Genomic DNA, 17,077 nt, shown 5'->3' on the forward strand with positions numbered 1-17,077 from the left:
TATCAGAGGGAAAAGGGAGAAGACGAGGGGTCAGTTAGGAGTTTGGGATTAACAAATATAAACTATTGTATATAAAGCAGATAAGCAACAAGGATTTACTGTATAGCACAGGGAACTACACGTAATATCTTGTCACAGGTTATAATGGAAAACAATCTGAAAAATATACATGCATGTAACTGAATCACTCTGCTGTACAGCTGGAACACAATGTGTCAATCGCAATGCTGCTTCAGTTTTTTTTTTAAAAAGGAATCATGAAAATGATGCTGGAAATTCTTACTCATCTGAGTGAAGTGGTGGGGAAGGACATGTCCAGTGTGTACTGCTGAGCTGTCCTGGGAAAAACTCTCCTCTCCTGCCTTCCATTTCTCTAACTTAAAGGGGGGCGGGGAGGGGGAGAGAAAGGGACAGTGTCTAAGAAGGAAGAAAACCGTAATGGAAGAAGTAATAAAAAAGGAAAAAAAGATGATTTTTGAGGTGAACATTTATGAGACTCCATCCATTCTCTACTAGACCTTTTAGGTTGATATTTTAAAGGATTAATTGCATTATTTGAGAAGTAGTCTCATTAACTGAGTTTTAATAGAAACAGATATTTTTCTATCTGTGGGATGGAGATATAAAGCCACAAAACAAACAAACTTAATGTACAACAAGATAGGCATTAAATAATGTGAAAAATGACTACTGTTCTAATAATTCTAATTCCAAAATTATATTTTGCTTTTTTTTTTTTTACCTATAAAAGTAGTTAAGAGCTACTAAATTAGCAAGCTTTCAAAAATACAATTACAAGATAACCACAAATATTGTGTTCTGCAAAGGTCTTTGTCACTTACATTAATAGATTTAAAGTTTACTAGTAAACAGATAAGCATTTGCCTAACAGTTCAGGTCAGCAGGCACTGTTATCATGACACCATCCACTTCATTAAAAAGGTTGAACCATCTCACCATGTTTTAATAGGTGCTTAAATTTCTTTTTCATTCAAGTACTGTTTTCAAATCTTCAGTTTCTTCCTACTCTATTTTCACAGAGCAAGATCACTCTTATTCTCTCTACTCAATTCCATTTTTAACTTTCATCTGCAAACTCTTTACTCAACTTTTCAGAACTTCCTTCCAAACCTCTGAGGCACAACTCTCTCCAACTTTTCCTGTGTCTTTTCTATTTAGGCTAGCTAGGATTTTTTAATTAAAAAAAAAAAAAGCAAAGACAAATATATATTTTGTGTGGTGTTAATGCTCAGACTTTCAGATATTGATTAAAAAGAACCAGCTCAATAGAGAACCACAGTGTGCACTTCCTAAATGATTTTCAATATGACTATTCACTATTTTTTTAATATTAGATTTTCCTGAGATAATTTAGTAAACAAGAGTGAAAAATGTATAATTCTGATGATTACGCCAGTGGCTCCCAGAGAAACTAAACACTGGAGCTGAAGGGGAACAAACCCGCCTTGTTTCCTAGTAAATGGAAGTGGGCATGCTAGACATGGTATAGCTTGTTTACAAGATTGAAAAAAATCACTTGCAGGTAGTATCAATAAAAGAAACATCACAGCCCTGACCTGCCTTTTGAGTAGTTTCTTCCTCACTACCTAGAGGGTTCTGTAAGAACATTCCCTCACTCATTCCACTGACATTAACTGGCTCATTCACTCTTTTTCTCTTTTATTCCTTTAACTCACTTTCTCCATCAATTGATCAATCACTGAACCTTTTTAGTGCGCTGGGCCCTAGAGACACACAGATGAAAACAGTCACTGCCGTTCAGGCACGGGAGCTAGACAGGTCTGGAGGTGGAGCCGCCGGGCCATGTAGACCAGATACACAGACGCGATGGAGTACGACTCAGCCGTAAAAAATTTGCCATTTGCAACAAGATAGATAAACTTGGAGGGTATTATGGTACGAGAGTAAGTCAGAAAGAGAAAGACAAATACCCTTTAAAAATTGTGACTTACTATGCTGTACACCTGAAACTTACATAACACTGTAAATCAACTATACCTCAAAGGAAAAAAAAAAGGGATTATAAAGCAGTGTGATTGCTAAGGGAAGAGGGCCTGAGAAGTGGAGAAAGGGGAGCAGGATGACTTTAAGGGGGAGGCAACGGCCAGGCTTTGTTCTAAAGAGAATGAGTTCACCTGATAAGGCACAGGGGGTGGGGCATGTCAACAAGAGGAAACAGCACCCACAGAAAGATGGGAATTCCTGGGCCTTCTGGTAGAACCTGCATGGTGGAGTTCAGGAAAGAAGAGAGGGTGCTGTGACCAGAACGTCTGGGCAGCTCAACCCAGTTCAGACTGTAAGGGGCCAGGGGAATCAGGACTTCCTGGACACAGTAAATATTCAAAAATTGTTTGCTACACTGATGTTAATTTCTTCATCACCAACAATTTTTGTTGCTGTTGTTTAGTTGCTAAGTCGTGCCTGACTCTGAGGCCCCGTGGATTGACTAACCCGCCAGCCTCTTCTGTCCATGGGATTCTCCAGGCAAGAATACTGGAGTGGGTTGCCAGTTCCTTCTCCAGGGGATCTTCCTGAATTACCAACAATACTAAATTTAATTAAAACTAAGACAGAGTTCAGGGAAAATATCCACCTTTTCAACCCAATATTTCTGTTGTTAAGTACAGTAATTCCCTATTATACATGGATGAGATCACTACTAGAAAAGAATACTGATCACCAAAAATCATAAAGCTACTATTTTAGGGAGCTCTAAAATACACATTCTAAGTATCAGTCCTGTGCAGCTGAGATGTTTCAATCGCGAGCCCTCATCATCTGCACATAATTACAACAGCACAGTTCAACAGGAAAGATCTGACAGACAACTTTATTTTCCCAAAGAATACTAGCAATACTTCTCAGTTTTGGTTTCTAATGCTCACGTGAATCTATGTCTTAGATTATAAGAAATGTAAAAATCCCAAGCTCTTAAGCTCTGAGCTCTTCCCCACAGAACGCCTGTATCTGGAAACAGACCTCATAGAGCTCCTCAGGACTCCTACCAGTCGAGGCTGGTTGGAGGCACAGCTTTTATTCTCATGAACAAAAGTGTTTCCTGTGTGTCTCCTCTTCAGGCAGGGGCCTTAAAAATTTAGCAGAAGCTAAATCAAACTGGTAAGCTTTCAAACAGGTATGTGGTAGGAAATTAATTTTGCTTAAAAGTTTCAGTTTTCAACAGATACAGCGTCAGTTGCCATCTGAGTTATAAAATGGGCACCTAATGGACTGGTCTTTTAATTAAAAGTTTACTGTTTAAAAACTATATTTCAGTTTTCACTGTTTCCTAAATTTTTGCCATACTAAAAAAGAAAGAAAATTGGACTTTTAGAAGATCTAAAAAGCACACTATATAAAGGAGTACTGAAGACACGGGTGAAGTACGGCAGTATGGCATCTGTTCAGGTTTGTTGCTACCATAAAGTCTGAATAATTATCATCCAAACAAACCGAGTTCCTGCTTATGGAGAGAAAATATTTATCAGCACATCTGCATTTCAAAGCTCTTGTTCTGGGAACTTCTCTACATGATGGAACAGATTAAAGTAAGATCATTAGTCTGTATTTTTTGTAGCTCATTTCTTCCATAAGAATTAGTTTCCCTGTTTACCTACGTACTTCAGCTTTCTATTTTATTGCTGTGCAGCCACAGAATTTACCAATCTGAAGGACCATACTAGCTTCTTTTGGTAAGTACATCATATAACGCATTTTGCTTTATACCTCGTTTCAAGACTGGTAAACTATATGGAGGGAAGTAAAAAGTGGAATCTCTTTTCCTTTCCCAACTGTGAGACCTTCTTCTGTCTGGGCCAGACTTTGATACGTGCCCCTTGGCTGAGAACCCGCGAATCCAACTTCACACTTAGCTGCAGTGCAGTAGCCCTGCAGGCAGGCCGACTCCAACGAACCACCAGTGGCATCATCATTAAAATCCGGCTGGAGGTCGCCATGGTAACCGCCTGCTGAGGCTCCGCTGCTGCGCGGGCATCTCCTCATCAGCTACCATGTGAAATGCAAATGCAGACGGTCTGAAAATTAGTCAAGAGGAATAGCGGATGAGGATGCAGATACGTGAAATATTCATGTGCTTCGTGGAAGAGAGGAGACAGCGTGAATGACACAACAAAGAGCGGCCCCTGACACCCTCGCCATCATCCTGCACGACTGTTCACACCCTCCCGCAATTGTGGGCCGAGTGCTGGAGCCGGTTTTGTGAAATGCCGTATTTATATTCCACACCCAAAACAGTAATTAAAAATGGCCAACATAATAATAGCATTAACATCAAATAAAGATAAGTCTTCTAAAATTACCGGCACTGCCTTGTAAGAGTTTATTCTAAGCACCTGAACACAGGTGCTGTGAAACAAAAAAATCCAAGCGTCACTGGTTATCAGTATCAAACGATTAGGGGAAAAAAGTACTTTCAACATACTAGGACCATGAGTGCTTTTTCCATATGCTAAAAATTCTTTATAGAGATTTTATTATTCAAGTTACATGGACTCAATCTTCCTTATATAAAACTAGAACCAACTGCATTCATTTTGAAAGGTGAACGTTGTAATTGCTTCATTTTTTCCCTTTGCCCCTTTCCATTTCCCTTGGGCAGAACTCCGCTGCCCATGAGCAGGTCCCTGACACCGTGGTTTCTCTGGGTGGGTCCCCAGTGAGCTGTCCAAAGAGTTATGTGAACACATTAGTTAACCTGAGACACTGCTATTCTGCAGTATCTCCTCAAATACTGGTAAAAATCATGATGCATTAGGCAAAAATGGGAGATGTTTTGTTCAGGAGAACACTGGATGTCAGGTGGAGGCCAAACAACTCATTTCAATGGGTTCCCAAAGCAAGCAAGGACCCACGCTCAGATATTCACTGGGCAACGTCTGCTAACACTTTCAGTTCCTACCAAGGCACTTTGTTACCAGGTCTACAGTGATGACCTCAAACGTTTCCCAGAGGAATCTGACTGCAGTGGGGAGGTGGTTATGGGACTGGCCTGGTGAGAATGAAAAGAGCACGGAAGGAACAGGGCTGAGAGAGATGCAGCTAAGAGATGTTTGCTTCCATTCTGGGAAAACATAGGCAGGAGGGAGGTTCTGCCAGAAGAGGGGGTCATGGCTGCTCTGAGACCGTGGGCATGGGGAGGGACACTGGACGTGCTGGTCACCCAGAGCCTGGGCGGCGTGTCCAGGAGGCGGTGAAGTCAGCCACTGTTCCCATTACACCCACTGTGACACTACATGAGGTGTGGGTTCCTCTCCACGTGATGCATGAACTGTGGGCAACTCTTTAACAGCCAAGCCTCCGAGAGAACGAGAGTGGAATGAAGGTGTTCTCTCTGCCACCTACACTCAGCATGTGCATCATGGGATAGAGAAGGGCCCCAAATAAAATGCAAGCATTACCAAAACGAACAACATGGACACACGAACTGAAAGATGACTTACTTCCTCTGAATAGTGGTCTGACGGGAGAGGCGGGTAGTCACACTGCTCTATCTTCTTACACAGCGAGTACAGGTTCATCTTGTCGCCATAGAAAGGACTCTGTAACGCTGCCATCTGCAAAACGCTCCCAATGAAACTGATACACTTACACGTTAACTTTAAAGGAGGTTTCATCGAGCATATGACACTGGAGGGGAGGGGATAATTACAAACATTTTAAATAAAGTTCTCCAGGCATTTGGCGTTTCATGAACATCCTTTTCAGAGAATTAGTTCATAAGTCCTAAAATGTCTTACTTCAATTTTTGGTTATTATTTTTAACATTTAAACTTTCCTAGAAGGGAGAAATGGTTAGCATAGAATTACATATACACCTGCACACACTTATGCAGCATTAACAATATTACAAAAATAATATAACTTAGGACTCTTTGTAAATACAGTGCAATAGGAACAACTAGTGTATCTCATGACCAGACAGACGTGAATGGTGTAATATCAACCTTTCAGTGGTTAGAATACAACAAACATGAAACGAGCCAAAACTGCAGTATAATCCAGGAATGGTTTAGGGATCGGTACACACAGCGTTTTATCTCTCACGACAGTCTCTGCAGGAAAAGGCTATTCTGAAATAAAAAAATGTCTTCTCAATCTGAATGTTCTGATACTCAAACTAGTTCACAGTGAATCAGAACTCCTTTCCTTTTGTGACAATGTCTCAGAAACACTAAACGTGCTCAAAAGCCCTAGGAGTCATGGCCACTAATTCAAGGCATCCAAATGGGATTTTTATGCAGGGGGGGCGGGGGAAAAACACTCGAAGAATGAATGACTTTAAAAAAGACATTATCAAATTTAACTTTAAGACCAGGTTCTAACCTGACATTTCAAGTGCGAGCAAGGACTAAGGTAAGCGGGGTTACAAACTCAAGATTCAATTGAGGATGTTCGCCTCCTGTTCAAACCTCCTAAATCTCTGAACCGCAGCAGCGCGACTACAACACGGAGTGCAAGGCTGCCCCCAAGTCAGTCACCCTTTTCTACATGTGCTAATAAGTTTGATTTTGGAAGGACAATGTGTACATTCCCCAGACAGGCCGGGCGTGCGTGCAACACGCTGGGCCAAGCAGGGCTCCTCGGTGGGCGTCAGCAGGGATGGGATGAGCTGAAAATGGCTCTCATCTGTCGGGGCTGCGGCAGAGCTTAACTCCTTCCCGGCCTGGACCACGGGGCTGGGGGATATGGGCCTGCAGAGCCGCCCACCAGCTCTTCACTGCAGCTCCTGCCAAACCACCTTCGGAAGAGGTGTTCCCCATGACGAGAAATCCCCAAACCAGGTGTGTGTCCCTAAACGTGTAAAATGCTCCATCCGAGAGGACATTTCCAGAAGAGTGGTTACAATAATAATTACGTCTTCTGTTAAGATACGAGGGCACTCTGTGATAAAACAGAATCTTTTAAGATGCCCCCTTAAAAAAAACACTGTGTGCAAACTATTGTCTCCTTGTGTTTGCAAAAACCCTAAGTAAATGTACGGTATTCGTTATCACGTGCCAGGAGCTCATTACGGTACTTTTGTCTCAATACTGCAGTGTTAAAAAAAAAAAATCTGAACGTCCCCTAAGGAGTTAAACAGGAATAGTATATTTTCATGCATCTCCTGCTTTGACAGATGAAAAATGTCAACTGTCCTGTTTTTATTTTCAAGCTTTTGCACTATTCATCTGGTTCATTAGTGCATCTCGATGCCGCCCCTGACAGCTGCTCGCCCTCTCCTCCCAGCAGCTGAATTTTTCAGGCTAATTTGATCCTCCACACTGAGACGATCGCTAGAATGATTGACTTGCTCCCTGACCTCCAGGGTCCGACTTCCCTGATTAGTATTCTGGGGGTGTCGGAGGGACGAGAGCCCACTGTCTGTCTTCGGGGCTGGTGGCAGCTCTCTCTTTTTTTTGAACTGTAAGCCACCAACCTACAACCCTGGAAGGATGCGATTGCTGCACCGAACAATAAAGGAAATGTGTAAAACCTACTTTTCCATGTAAAGGTCCGTGTAGCCAAAGCACAGCATCTTGATTTTAATTAGTAAAGTCTACTTTGTTGCATATCAATTAAAACTGTACTGCCAGTTTTGTGTGTGTGTGTGAGGTTTCAGGAATATTTGAAAGTCTAATTTGCTGAGTTTAAATTACATTTTCAAAAAAGGGTTCCCACTCCTTCGTTGTGAATGGTAAATTCTTAGTGGGATACAATAGAAAATGTCTAGGAAATGCTATGACCAGTTTTCTTAAAGATAAACTTCTGGGAATTTTTATTGACATTATATTAGAAAGAGATACAATATCAAAGTAAATTAAATCCTTAGAAAAAATTCTAGTTCTTCCCAATGACTTTCATGGAACAATTGGGAAAATGCTCTGAGCTGAAAACTAATGTTAACACATTAAATGCTTTCACTCAAAATCATTCCCAACACATAATACGCATGAATGTAGGAGCATCCAAAGAAATAATTTTTATTTTGGTTATCATTTAAAGTATACATAAAAATGGGATGCTGCTTCTCAAAGGCAAATTCATAATGTGAAGGATTATTTCAGTTTTGATATGGGAATCTCCTGGTTCTAAAACAATTATGCAGACTTCTCAAATAACAACAGAACTTTTTATTTTTCATTGCTAAATTTACTGTCCTTAGTGGAAACCAATTTGCAGTTTACTTTGAGGTATATAAAGGGAAAATGTTGCTTTGATAATTTATTAGACTATGGCCTGAAAGAATCTAAGGTTGCCTAAATAGGTATAAAATATTTTAAAATGTACAAAGTGCCTTTTAAACTTTGTAATAACAACATAGTCAAATCAGTGCAACACTGTACCAAATTATTAACAGAATATAATATTACTGAGCATAAACCTCTTTTAATCTCATGTGAACAGTGAATACAAACAAACATGTATTTTATTCTATCACTAACTCATAACTTTTGTTAAAAAAATTATCCCAGGGATGTTCTTTAAGAACATTTAAAAGCTCCTAAGTGGTTGTTATTTTAGTAGGAAGAACACAATAATCTCAGGTTCCTTACATTAAGGAAGTCTGACCTTCAATCTGTAAACAATAATTAAAGATTATGACACACATTTTAAAAAACCTTCTGATGCTCTACTTCTAAGTAAAGGTGGAACAATTAAAATACATGATCTCATCATATTTTATTTAAGCTGAAAGACAGGAGACAGAAAATAGTAACAAATACACTGGTTTCTATCTATCCACTTTAGACTTCCTTTCTATGTCTTAAAATATGAAAAGGATTCCATGTATTATTTTCCTTCATTTTATTTTATTAAAAGAGTAGATGTAGGCTAATGTTTAGTGAACAGCACTGACTAGAAGCCCACATTCCGAAGAAAATTACCATTCAATTAAAGAAGTCCCTGGCTTGAGCCTTCTCTGACACCATTACTCTATAACGAGTATCAAACATGCTCATAGCATGCTTTCTTCTATTCACCCAAACTGTTATACCGCAATACTTGCTAGAGGAGCTGTCTACATAATTCCATCTTTCTTTGATAAATTATCACCAGCAGAACAGCTGAGAGAATTTCACCGAGCTTTACCAATACCAAGTGTTACTCACAGAAACTAAACTAGAAGAATAACCTAGAAGAATTATCTCTCTATAAACTATCCTGAAAGCTGAATTACTCTACATAAAAGTTTAAAAAAAATTGATAAAGATATTTACCATGCTTTCATATTTTAAATCCATTCCATTGTTATCTCTCCAGCTATGCATGGGCAAGTTGTTTTTTTTTAATAGATGTTCAAATGTATATTTTTAAAGTAAGATTACGAAGCAACATTATATTAACATGAAAAACATTTAAGAAATTAAACTCCGATCAAAAGGAAACAATTTAAAATTATATTAGAGAAAATAAATGTGTAGAAATGTGTAGTTACTAAACTACATTATAAAACCAGTTACTAAGTCAATGAATTAACTTCCTCATTATTAAAAAGCTAATTCTTAAACATAACCTAGGAAAAAAAATAACTATATACTAAAAGGACAGGGGAAACACATTCCAGTAAGTAAAAGCACTTCAGTGTACAGAATTTATCAGCATTACCTACCTCATACAGTAGACAGCCAAGGGACCAGATGTCAGACTTGAAGTTGTACCCATTTTCGTGTATTCTCTCTGGAGACATGTAATAAGGTGTACCCACTGCAGAAAGAAAGCAGACAGAACAACAGGAGGATAAAAATGGAAGATGCAGCTGTGATAAGAAATTACATCCAAAATTTTAGATTAAAATGTCGTCAAAAAAATTGATTAAGATTAGAACACTGTTCTGGGCATACTCTAGAACCTTTAAATTTCCTCTTCTCTCCTTGATCCTGAATAGCACATTTACATCTGTCCCACATTAAAACGGAGGTGGTGAGTGCCACTTTCTTTCTTTAATTCAGGTAGAGTCTAAGGAGTACAAGAATTCTAACAAAATCTACTAAGTGGCTCACACTCGTTTCATTTCTTAATTTTTAACATGGCTTGTATGTCCCAAATAAGCATGACAATATAGTGATTTTAAAATACATAGTAACACATAACAATTGGTGGAGTGTGTATAAAGCATACCTATCAACTTTTACAGAAACACCCCTTAGAATACTATTGTGACTCTTAAAATTACAAATAATATAATCACCACCCGTCAGTACCTTACTTAAGTCCCACTTTAGAAAGAATAAAACAGATTTTTGTATATCAAAGGGCTATATAATAACATATGTGAAAGGCCAATGACATCTCTGGAAGAACGTCTCAGGCTGTTACTACTGAGACCTTTATAGACACAAGGTGCCCTGGATAATTTGGGGTTTGTTTCAATGTTAGCTTGTTTTGAATACGCTTTCTTTTTAATATATTTAATATTTATTAAATATCTTAAATAAGACATTCACATTATATTTTCAAGGGCAGAAACTTTTAAGTAACTTTTGAAGGGCGAATCTTAAATCTCAAACTTAGATGGCTATTATTTCACCCTCATTTTGCCTAAGGCTTTTTGCCAAATAGAAAATCAAAGTTTGAGACAAAATTTAGAAATCTTACTTGCTTGAGGCAACAGCTACCAAACTGTGCTGCTACTCACAGAGAAAAGCTCTTTCTCCCTCTTCTACCAAGAACTCCCTAGGAGTTCACAGTAAATCTCCTGCGAGTGTAACTCGGGATGCTCAACAGGGGTGTTTGGGCAGAGGCAACAAGGGTGGACCCAACAAAGTCAAGGCGCCCTGCTCAAACACATCCTCCTCCCCAAGGACGGCGTTACACAGGCTGTGAGCCGAGACGACACTGGGCTAAAAGGGGAAAACTCCACGGAACCATCCCTGCACAGGAAATCCTAGAGACACTGGAACCCCTTTTTCCTACTAATGGATGGCCCTAATCAGAATGGATGGAAGGGGAGATATTCATAAAAATGAGGAAATGAAAAAAGGAGTGTGCAAACAGGAGGATAAAGGGCACTGAAATAAAGTATGACACGTTCGGATGCTATCAGAGGCAGACAAGACATCAATGATTTAACTGCAGCATTTCCTGCTTAGACGAGTAAATTTGCCGATTCCCGTCGGGAGGAGAAAAGCCAGACAACCTGTGGAAACGGCTAGGTGTGAAGAACGTGCACTATCCCAGAGTCGGACACACACTCGCTCCGCGGCTGCCCTCTCGCCCGTCTTCAGCGGCGACACCGACGGGGGGCTGACTGGACGCGCGCGGTTGACGGAGGCGGCGGGTGCGGCTCGGGTGACAAGCGGCTGTGCCTCAGCTCCCGCCCAGGGCCCGGGGCGGAGGGCCGTGACCCGCAGAGAGGGCTCCCCGGAATCCACGGGGGGAGGCGACGGAAAACACTGAGGCGTGAAGGTTCAGGGTTTACGAGAAGCGAAGGTGATTAGCTCAGGGAAACCTGCTTATACCTCCGGGCTCTGAGGTGAATGTGCAAGATGGATGAAGAAACGCTCGCGTTTGCCCTGGCATCACACCTGGGCCGCTGCATGGGGCCCACGCGCTGCCGCCGCCGCCGGCCCTCGAGCCCAGGGGCAGGGAGGCCGGATGACGATAGGGGCTACAGGGCACTGCACCTGAGACGGGGAAGGCGCTCAAGGCACAGAGGAGTCGCTTCCGGGGCACTGCGGGCGGTCACGGGCAACCGTTGCACCTGCAGCCCGAGCCGCGGCTTCGACTCGACGCTGGTTCTCTGCACGTTGGAAGGAGCCAACTCGGCCTATAAGCGACCAGTAGAACCGCACTTAGCCCAGAATGCCTCCTCCTTCCGTTCTGTGTGTCCTGCTCCCATCTCAGAGTGGAAATCTGAGCGGGCGACTCGCCTTGCTGGGCGACACCTCAGGTCCCGGGCGCCGTCGGCAGTGAGGAGGAAGGTGCCACGGGGCCGCGGCCCAGCGCCGAGAGCGGGGCGCTGCTCTCGCCGGGCGCCCTGTCCTGGACACCGACCTGAGCACCGGCGGGGTCCCTGCCCAGCAAGGACCCACCCTCGCCCCCTCTACCTGACAGGGAGCCCGCAGAATTCAAGCACTAGGAGAAGGTGAGATGCGTTGAATCTCCATGTTTCAAACTTAATGAATATATGATTATTTCCTAAAAACCCTTCTTAAAAAAAAAAAACAAAACAAAATCCTGAGAGCTGTGCTGCCTCCAGCATGTGGAGACTCCCTAACAGCTGTACAAGGGGGAGGTGCGGAGGGACGTGAGGAGGCCTTACAGCGACCACGCGACGCCCGAGCGCCAGGAGCCTCAGAGCGCGGCGCGCTCGCCCTTCCACCGCGGGCCCGCCGACGGAATCCACCGCAGCGAGAACTTGGGTCATTTCAACCTCCCGACAGGAGAAGCGAGGACTGGATGAAAACGCCACAAAAAAACAGAAAGGCCGAGACCGGACAAAAATGGTTCAAGAAATGAAAATGCTATCTGACCTTTCTTTAAAACATAGACAGTCACTCAAATATATATTTTTAAAAAGTTTTCATTACCTTAATTGACTTAGTCTAGCTATATAGAAGAGTTTTACACGGAAAGCACTCTATTAACAATAAATACGTTCGAAAATGTATCCCTGTACAAATGAAGACTGATGTTCACAAGTTCTACAGTATGTTGAGAGCCAAAGAATTCTGTTAAACTGCTATTACAGAATATATGACTAAAATAGTTAATAACTTAATTTCATCAGAATAAGTTACATACAGAATTTTGCCAATAGTTTAGCTAAGCTAAACATTTAGCACTGCCATTGCTGCAAAGACTTGAACGAGAAAAAATGATGGAACCACTGAAACGTCTTTTTATACGGTTAGATCTGGGCTGCTAATTTTTCTGTTTGGTTTAAGGGAGGGAAGGAAAAACCAGTCAGAGGTCAGGAAATATGTTTCACAGCTTACCTTTGCCATGAGCTAGCCAGGACCTCTAAAGTTCTCTTTCTACTCACTCACCTCATCTGTAAGATGCAGTGATGAGGAAGATGAGCTCATTTCTGAGATCCCTTTGCTCTAAATTCGGTAGCACTCTTAAAAACGATACAAATGCCCATAGGAAAAGTGAAGTGGAGAAAAGTAATATATTCCTATTTTAAACTATCACCTAGGACAGCTGACTAGGGTACAAACAAGTCAGTTTAGAAATGTTGCTTATTAGAATAAACTGCATAAAAGAAAGCTTTGAACATTCCTTGTTGGGAAAACTGAAAGGACACAACTCATCTTAAACATCAATTTGATTTAAACATGCATGCGCACCACCCCCCACACAACTTCAGGGAATAGGAATTAACTTTCATTTTTTCCTTCATACTCGTATGTCAACCCAGAAATTATGTTGGCAGACTTCATGGAGAGAGGCCAAATTTACTTAATTGTAAGGAGTATTATCTCAGGTCAGTACAGAATGTCTCAGTAGTAGATCAATATTTCTTCTAGAAAGACATTTATTAAATAAATTTTTCTTCTTTCCAGTGTAACTGATAACATTTAAAACCCAGATAATTTTACAGTTACTGTTTCTCTGTCCAGGCACTGTGTTAAATGGACCACGTGTATTATCTTGCTGAGCTTTCAACAATGTTTATCAGGCCCCCCTGCACTGTTCAAGGTGCTGGCGAGACAGAAAAGGCCAAGCCCCTCATGGGGCTCACTGGCTAGAGAAATGGGGGCCATTTCATGAGATAGTCCCACTATTATCTTGTTGTAGAGAAGACGCATAAGGAAGTCAGGTAATCTGCCAAAGGTGACAAAGCCAGTAAGGTATGGACCTAGAATCCAGCCAGGTCATCCTGTCCATTGCATTTTAACAGTTATTTTGTTAAAAGTGACCACTATGAAACATGACTGGGAAAAAAAAAATCTGAATCTTTCCAAATTAAGAAGCAAAGAACTCTTCTACAAGTCTCAGCATGTACACACGAAAGGCCACGGGTGAGGGTCAGGGATCAATGCTTCTCTGCAGCTCCTCTGCTTCAAATAAATACTTGTGATGGTAGTTGAGAGGTTAACCATGCACAGTTTACAATTAGATAACAGCTTCCTCCCAGCGTGATGATTTAAGTCAAGAAAGGACTGAAAGTTAAAAATAAACCAGTGCAAGTAGCCTTCAATACTGACCAAGCATATGCTGTCTTTACGGCTCCATCCACACTGAACTGAAGGGAGACCAGCCAAGGAGAGCCCACAGAGAGGTGCTAGGGAAGGTGTGGGAACAACAGGCGAGTGACCACAGGTGGCACTTGGCACCAGAAATGAAACTGCTTTCATGCCCGGTTCAAGAACACTAATTTTCTAAGTTGCAATCAGAGGATGTATCACACTCGGAAATAGTGTGGGGAACATGAATCGTACACTCAAGAGACCCCAGTGTGAAAATTCTGAGGCTGGCTGAACGGCGGCCCTGCGTTTACCCTGCTGGCAGCATCACAAAGTCAGAGAACCGTTGTCTCGTTCTGAATAGCAAAGAGGAGTTCAAACAATCCCGTAACACAAACAACGACGACATCACAATTGCCCCCAAGGGGTTTCAAATATTTGTCCAGCATGAGGACCAGTCTCAGATCATTGTAGCCAGTGCTTTGTAAAAACCCCTTCCATCCTCAGGAGGTGCAGCAAGCATATACAATAACTAAATCACACATGTACACACAAAAAGAAAATTCTCCATCTTTGCTCTTCTGGGAGACATTAAGAAAGCAAGTAAAATGCCACATTAGAACATGATGAAGCTTTTTTTTCCCCCTTTCTTTTCACTAGAACAAGCAGTGAGACAGGAAACACTTCACTGTATACAATAAATACAACTTTGGTGCAAATGGATTTGCCTGAATAACAGATAACTACTCTTAATTATATACACCTTTGGAGTACATAATGTTATATTTCATGGTAGTTTCTCTAAGTTTTGTTAAAACTACTATCTCTTGAATATGATGTACTCAAAAGCACAAAGGGGAGACACCCCCTGAGAATTAAATAAGCATTTGTAAATAATTTAGAAAAACAGAACTGCTAATAAATTAATAGTAATGCTAGAAAACAACTTTCTCGCTAGAAACTTTGATTATGGCAAGTGTGATATTTTCTCCCTTGAAAAGTAAACAGGTATCACTCAATATGCCAGCAAATTTGGAAAACTCAGCAGTGGCCACAGGACTGGAAAAGGTCAGTTTTCATTCCAATCCCAAAGAAAGGCAATGCCAAAGAATGCTCAAACTACCGCACAATTGCACTCATCTCACACGCTAGTAAAGTAATGCTCAAAATTCTCCAAGCCAGGCTTCAGCAATATGTGAACCGTGAACTTCCTGATGTTCAAGCTGGTTTTAGAAAAGGCAGAGGAACCAGAGATCAAATTGCCAACATCCGCTGGATCATGGAAAAAGCAAGAGAGTTCCAGAAAGGCATCTACTTCTGCTTTATTGACTATGCCAAAGCCTTTGACTGTGTGGATCACAATAAACTGTGGAAAATTCTGAAAGAGATGGGAATACCAGACCACCTGATTTGCCTCTTGAGAAATTTGTATGCAGGTCAGGAAGCAACAGTTAGAACTGGACATGGAACAACAGACTGGTTCCAAATTGGGAAAGGAGTTCGTCAAGGCTGTATATTGTCACCCTGTTTATTTAACTTATATGCAGAGTACCTTATGAGAAACGCTGGACTGGAAGAAACACAAGCTGGAATCAAGATTGCCGGGAGAAATATCAATAACCTCAGATCTGCAGATGACACCACCCTTATGGCAGAAAGCGAAGAGGAACTCAAAAGCCTCTTGATGAAAGTGAAAGTGGAGAGTGAAAAAGTTGGCTTAAAGCTCAACATTCAGAAAACGAAGATCATGGTATCTGGTCCCATCACTTCATGGGAAATAGATGGGGAAACAGTGGAAACTATGTCAGACTTTATTTTTTTGGGCTCCAAAATCACTGCAGATGGTGACTGCAGCCATGAAATTAAAAGACGCTTACTCCTTGGAAGGAAAGTTATGACCAACCTAGATAGTATATTCAAAAGCAAAGACATTACTTTGCCAACAAAGGTTCGTCTAGTCAAGGCTATGGTTTTTCCAGTGGTCATGTATGGATGTGAGAGTTGGACTGTGAAGAAGGCTGAGTGCCAAAGAATCGATGCTTTTGAACTGTGGTGTTGGAGAAGACTCTTGAGAGTCCCTTGGGCTGCAAGGAGATCCAACCAGTCCATTCTGAAGGAGATCAGCCCTGGGATTTCTTTGGAAGGAATGATGCTAACGCTGAAACTCCAGTACTTTGGCCACCTCATGTGAAGAGTTGACTCATTGGAAAAGACTCTGATGCTGGGAGGGACTGGGGGCAGGAGGAGAAGGGGACGACAGAGGATGAGATGGCTGGATGGCATCACTGACTCGATGGACGTGAGTCTCAGTGAACTCCAGGAGTTGGTGATGGACAGGGAGGCCTGGTGTGCTGCAATTCATGGGTCGCAAAGAGTCGGACACGACTGAGTGACTGATCTGATCTGATCTGATCTGATCACCAATAAAGGTCTATAATAAAAAAAAAAAAGGTGAAATTTTAATGCTAAAACATCTGCCTAAAAAAGAAAGCACTGAATTTCAGTAATATAAACATCAATTGAAGCCTCTGACCAAAACCATATCACCTCATCAGGTTTTAGGGGTAAGACTGTCAGGTGGACTAAACCAGGGAGCAGGCAGATCTTCATCCCTGGGGTTACACCCATGTGCATCATGTTACATGGCAAAAGGACTTTGCAGGTGGAAGGTAATGGACCTGAAAACAGGGAGACCACCCGGGACTGTCTATGCCATGTGCAAGGGTCTACACCTGCCACGCTGGCTGTGAAGATGGAGCAAGGAGGTGGAGGTCACGCCCACAAGGAGCTGCTTCTAGGAGCTGACACGCATACTCAGGTGACACGGCAAAGGGACAGGGTCCTTGGTCCTGCAAGACCAAAGACCTGGCTTCTCCCTACAACCTGGAGAAGTCTCCTCTTGAAACTCCAGAAAAGAGCAATTCCAA

The 17,077-nt window shown here is 41.7% G+C and overlaps 1 protein-coding gene across 4 annotated transcripts in view; it reads right to left on the bottom strand.

Moving 5' to 3' along the window:
* Positions 1-17,077, bottom strand: part of NEK7 (NIMA related kinase 7) — a 139,091-nt gene that overhangs the window by 10,894 nt on the left and 111,120 nt on the right. For 3 of the 4 annotated variants that reach the window (XM_044942637.2, XM_025285312.3, XM_025285311.3), the window contains 2 exons: positions 9,629-9,723; positions 5,478-5,591 (listed from right to left, as the gene is read on the bottom strand). In XM_044942637.2, the coding sequence (XP_044798572.1) occupies positions 5,478-5,591; positions 9,629-9,723 (209 nt within the window). Of the gene's footprint in view, positions 1-5,477; positions 5,665-9,628; positions 9,724-17,077 lie in introns of all 4 variants that reach the window. The other variant, XM_025285314.3, reaches the window with a different exon arrangement.

The sequence above is a fragment of the Bubalus bubalis genome, chromosome 5 (assembly GCF_019923935.1).
Source record: "Bubalus bubalis isolate 160015118507 breed Murrah chromosome 5, NDDB_SH_1, whole genome shotgun sequence".
Taxonomy (NCBI): domain Eukaryota; kingdom Metazoa; phylum Chordata; class Mammalia; order Artiodactyla; family Bovidae; genus Bubalus; species Bubalus bubalis.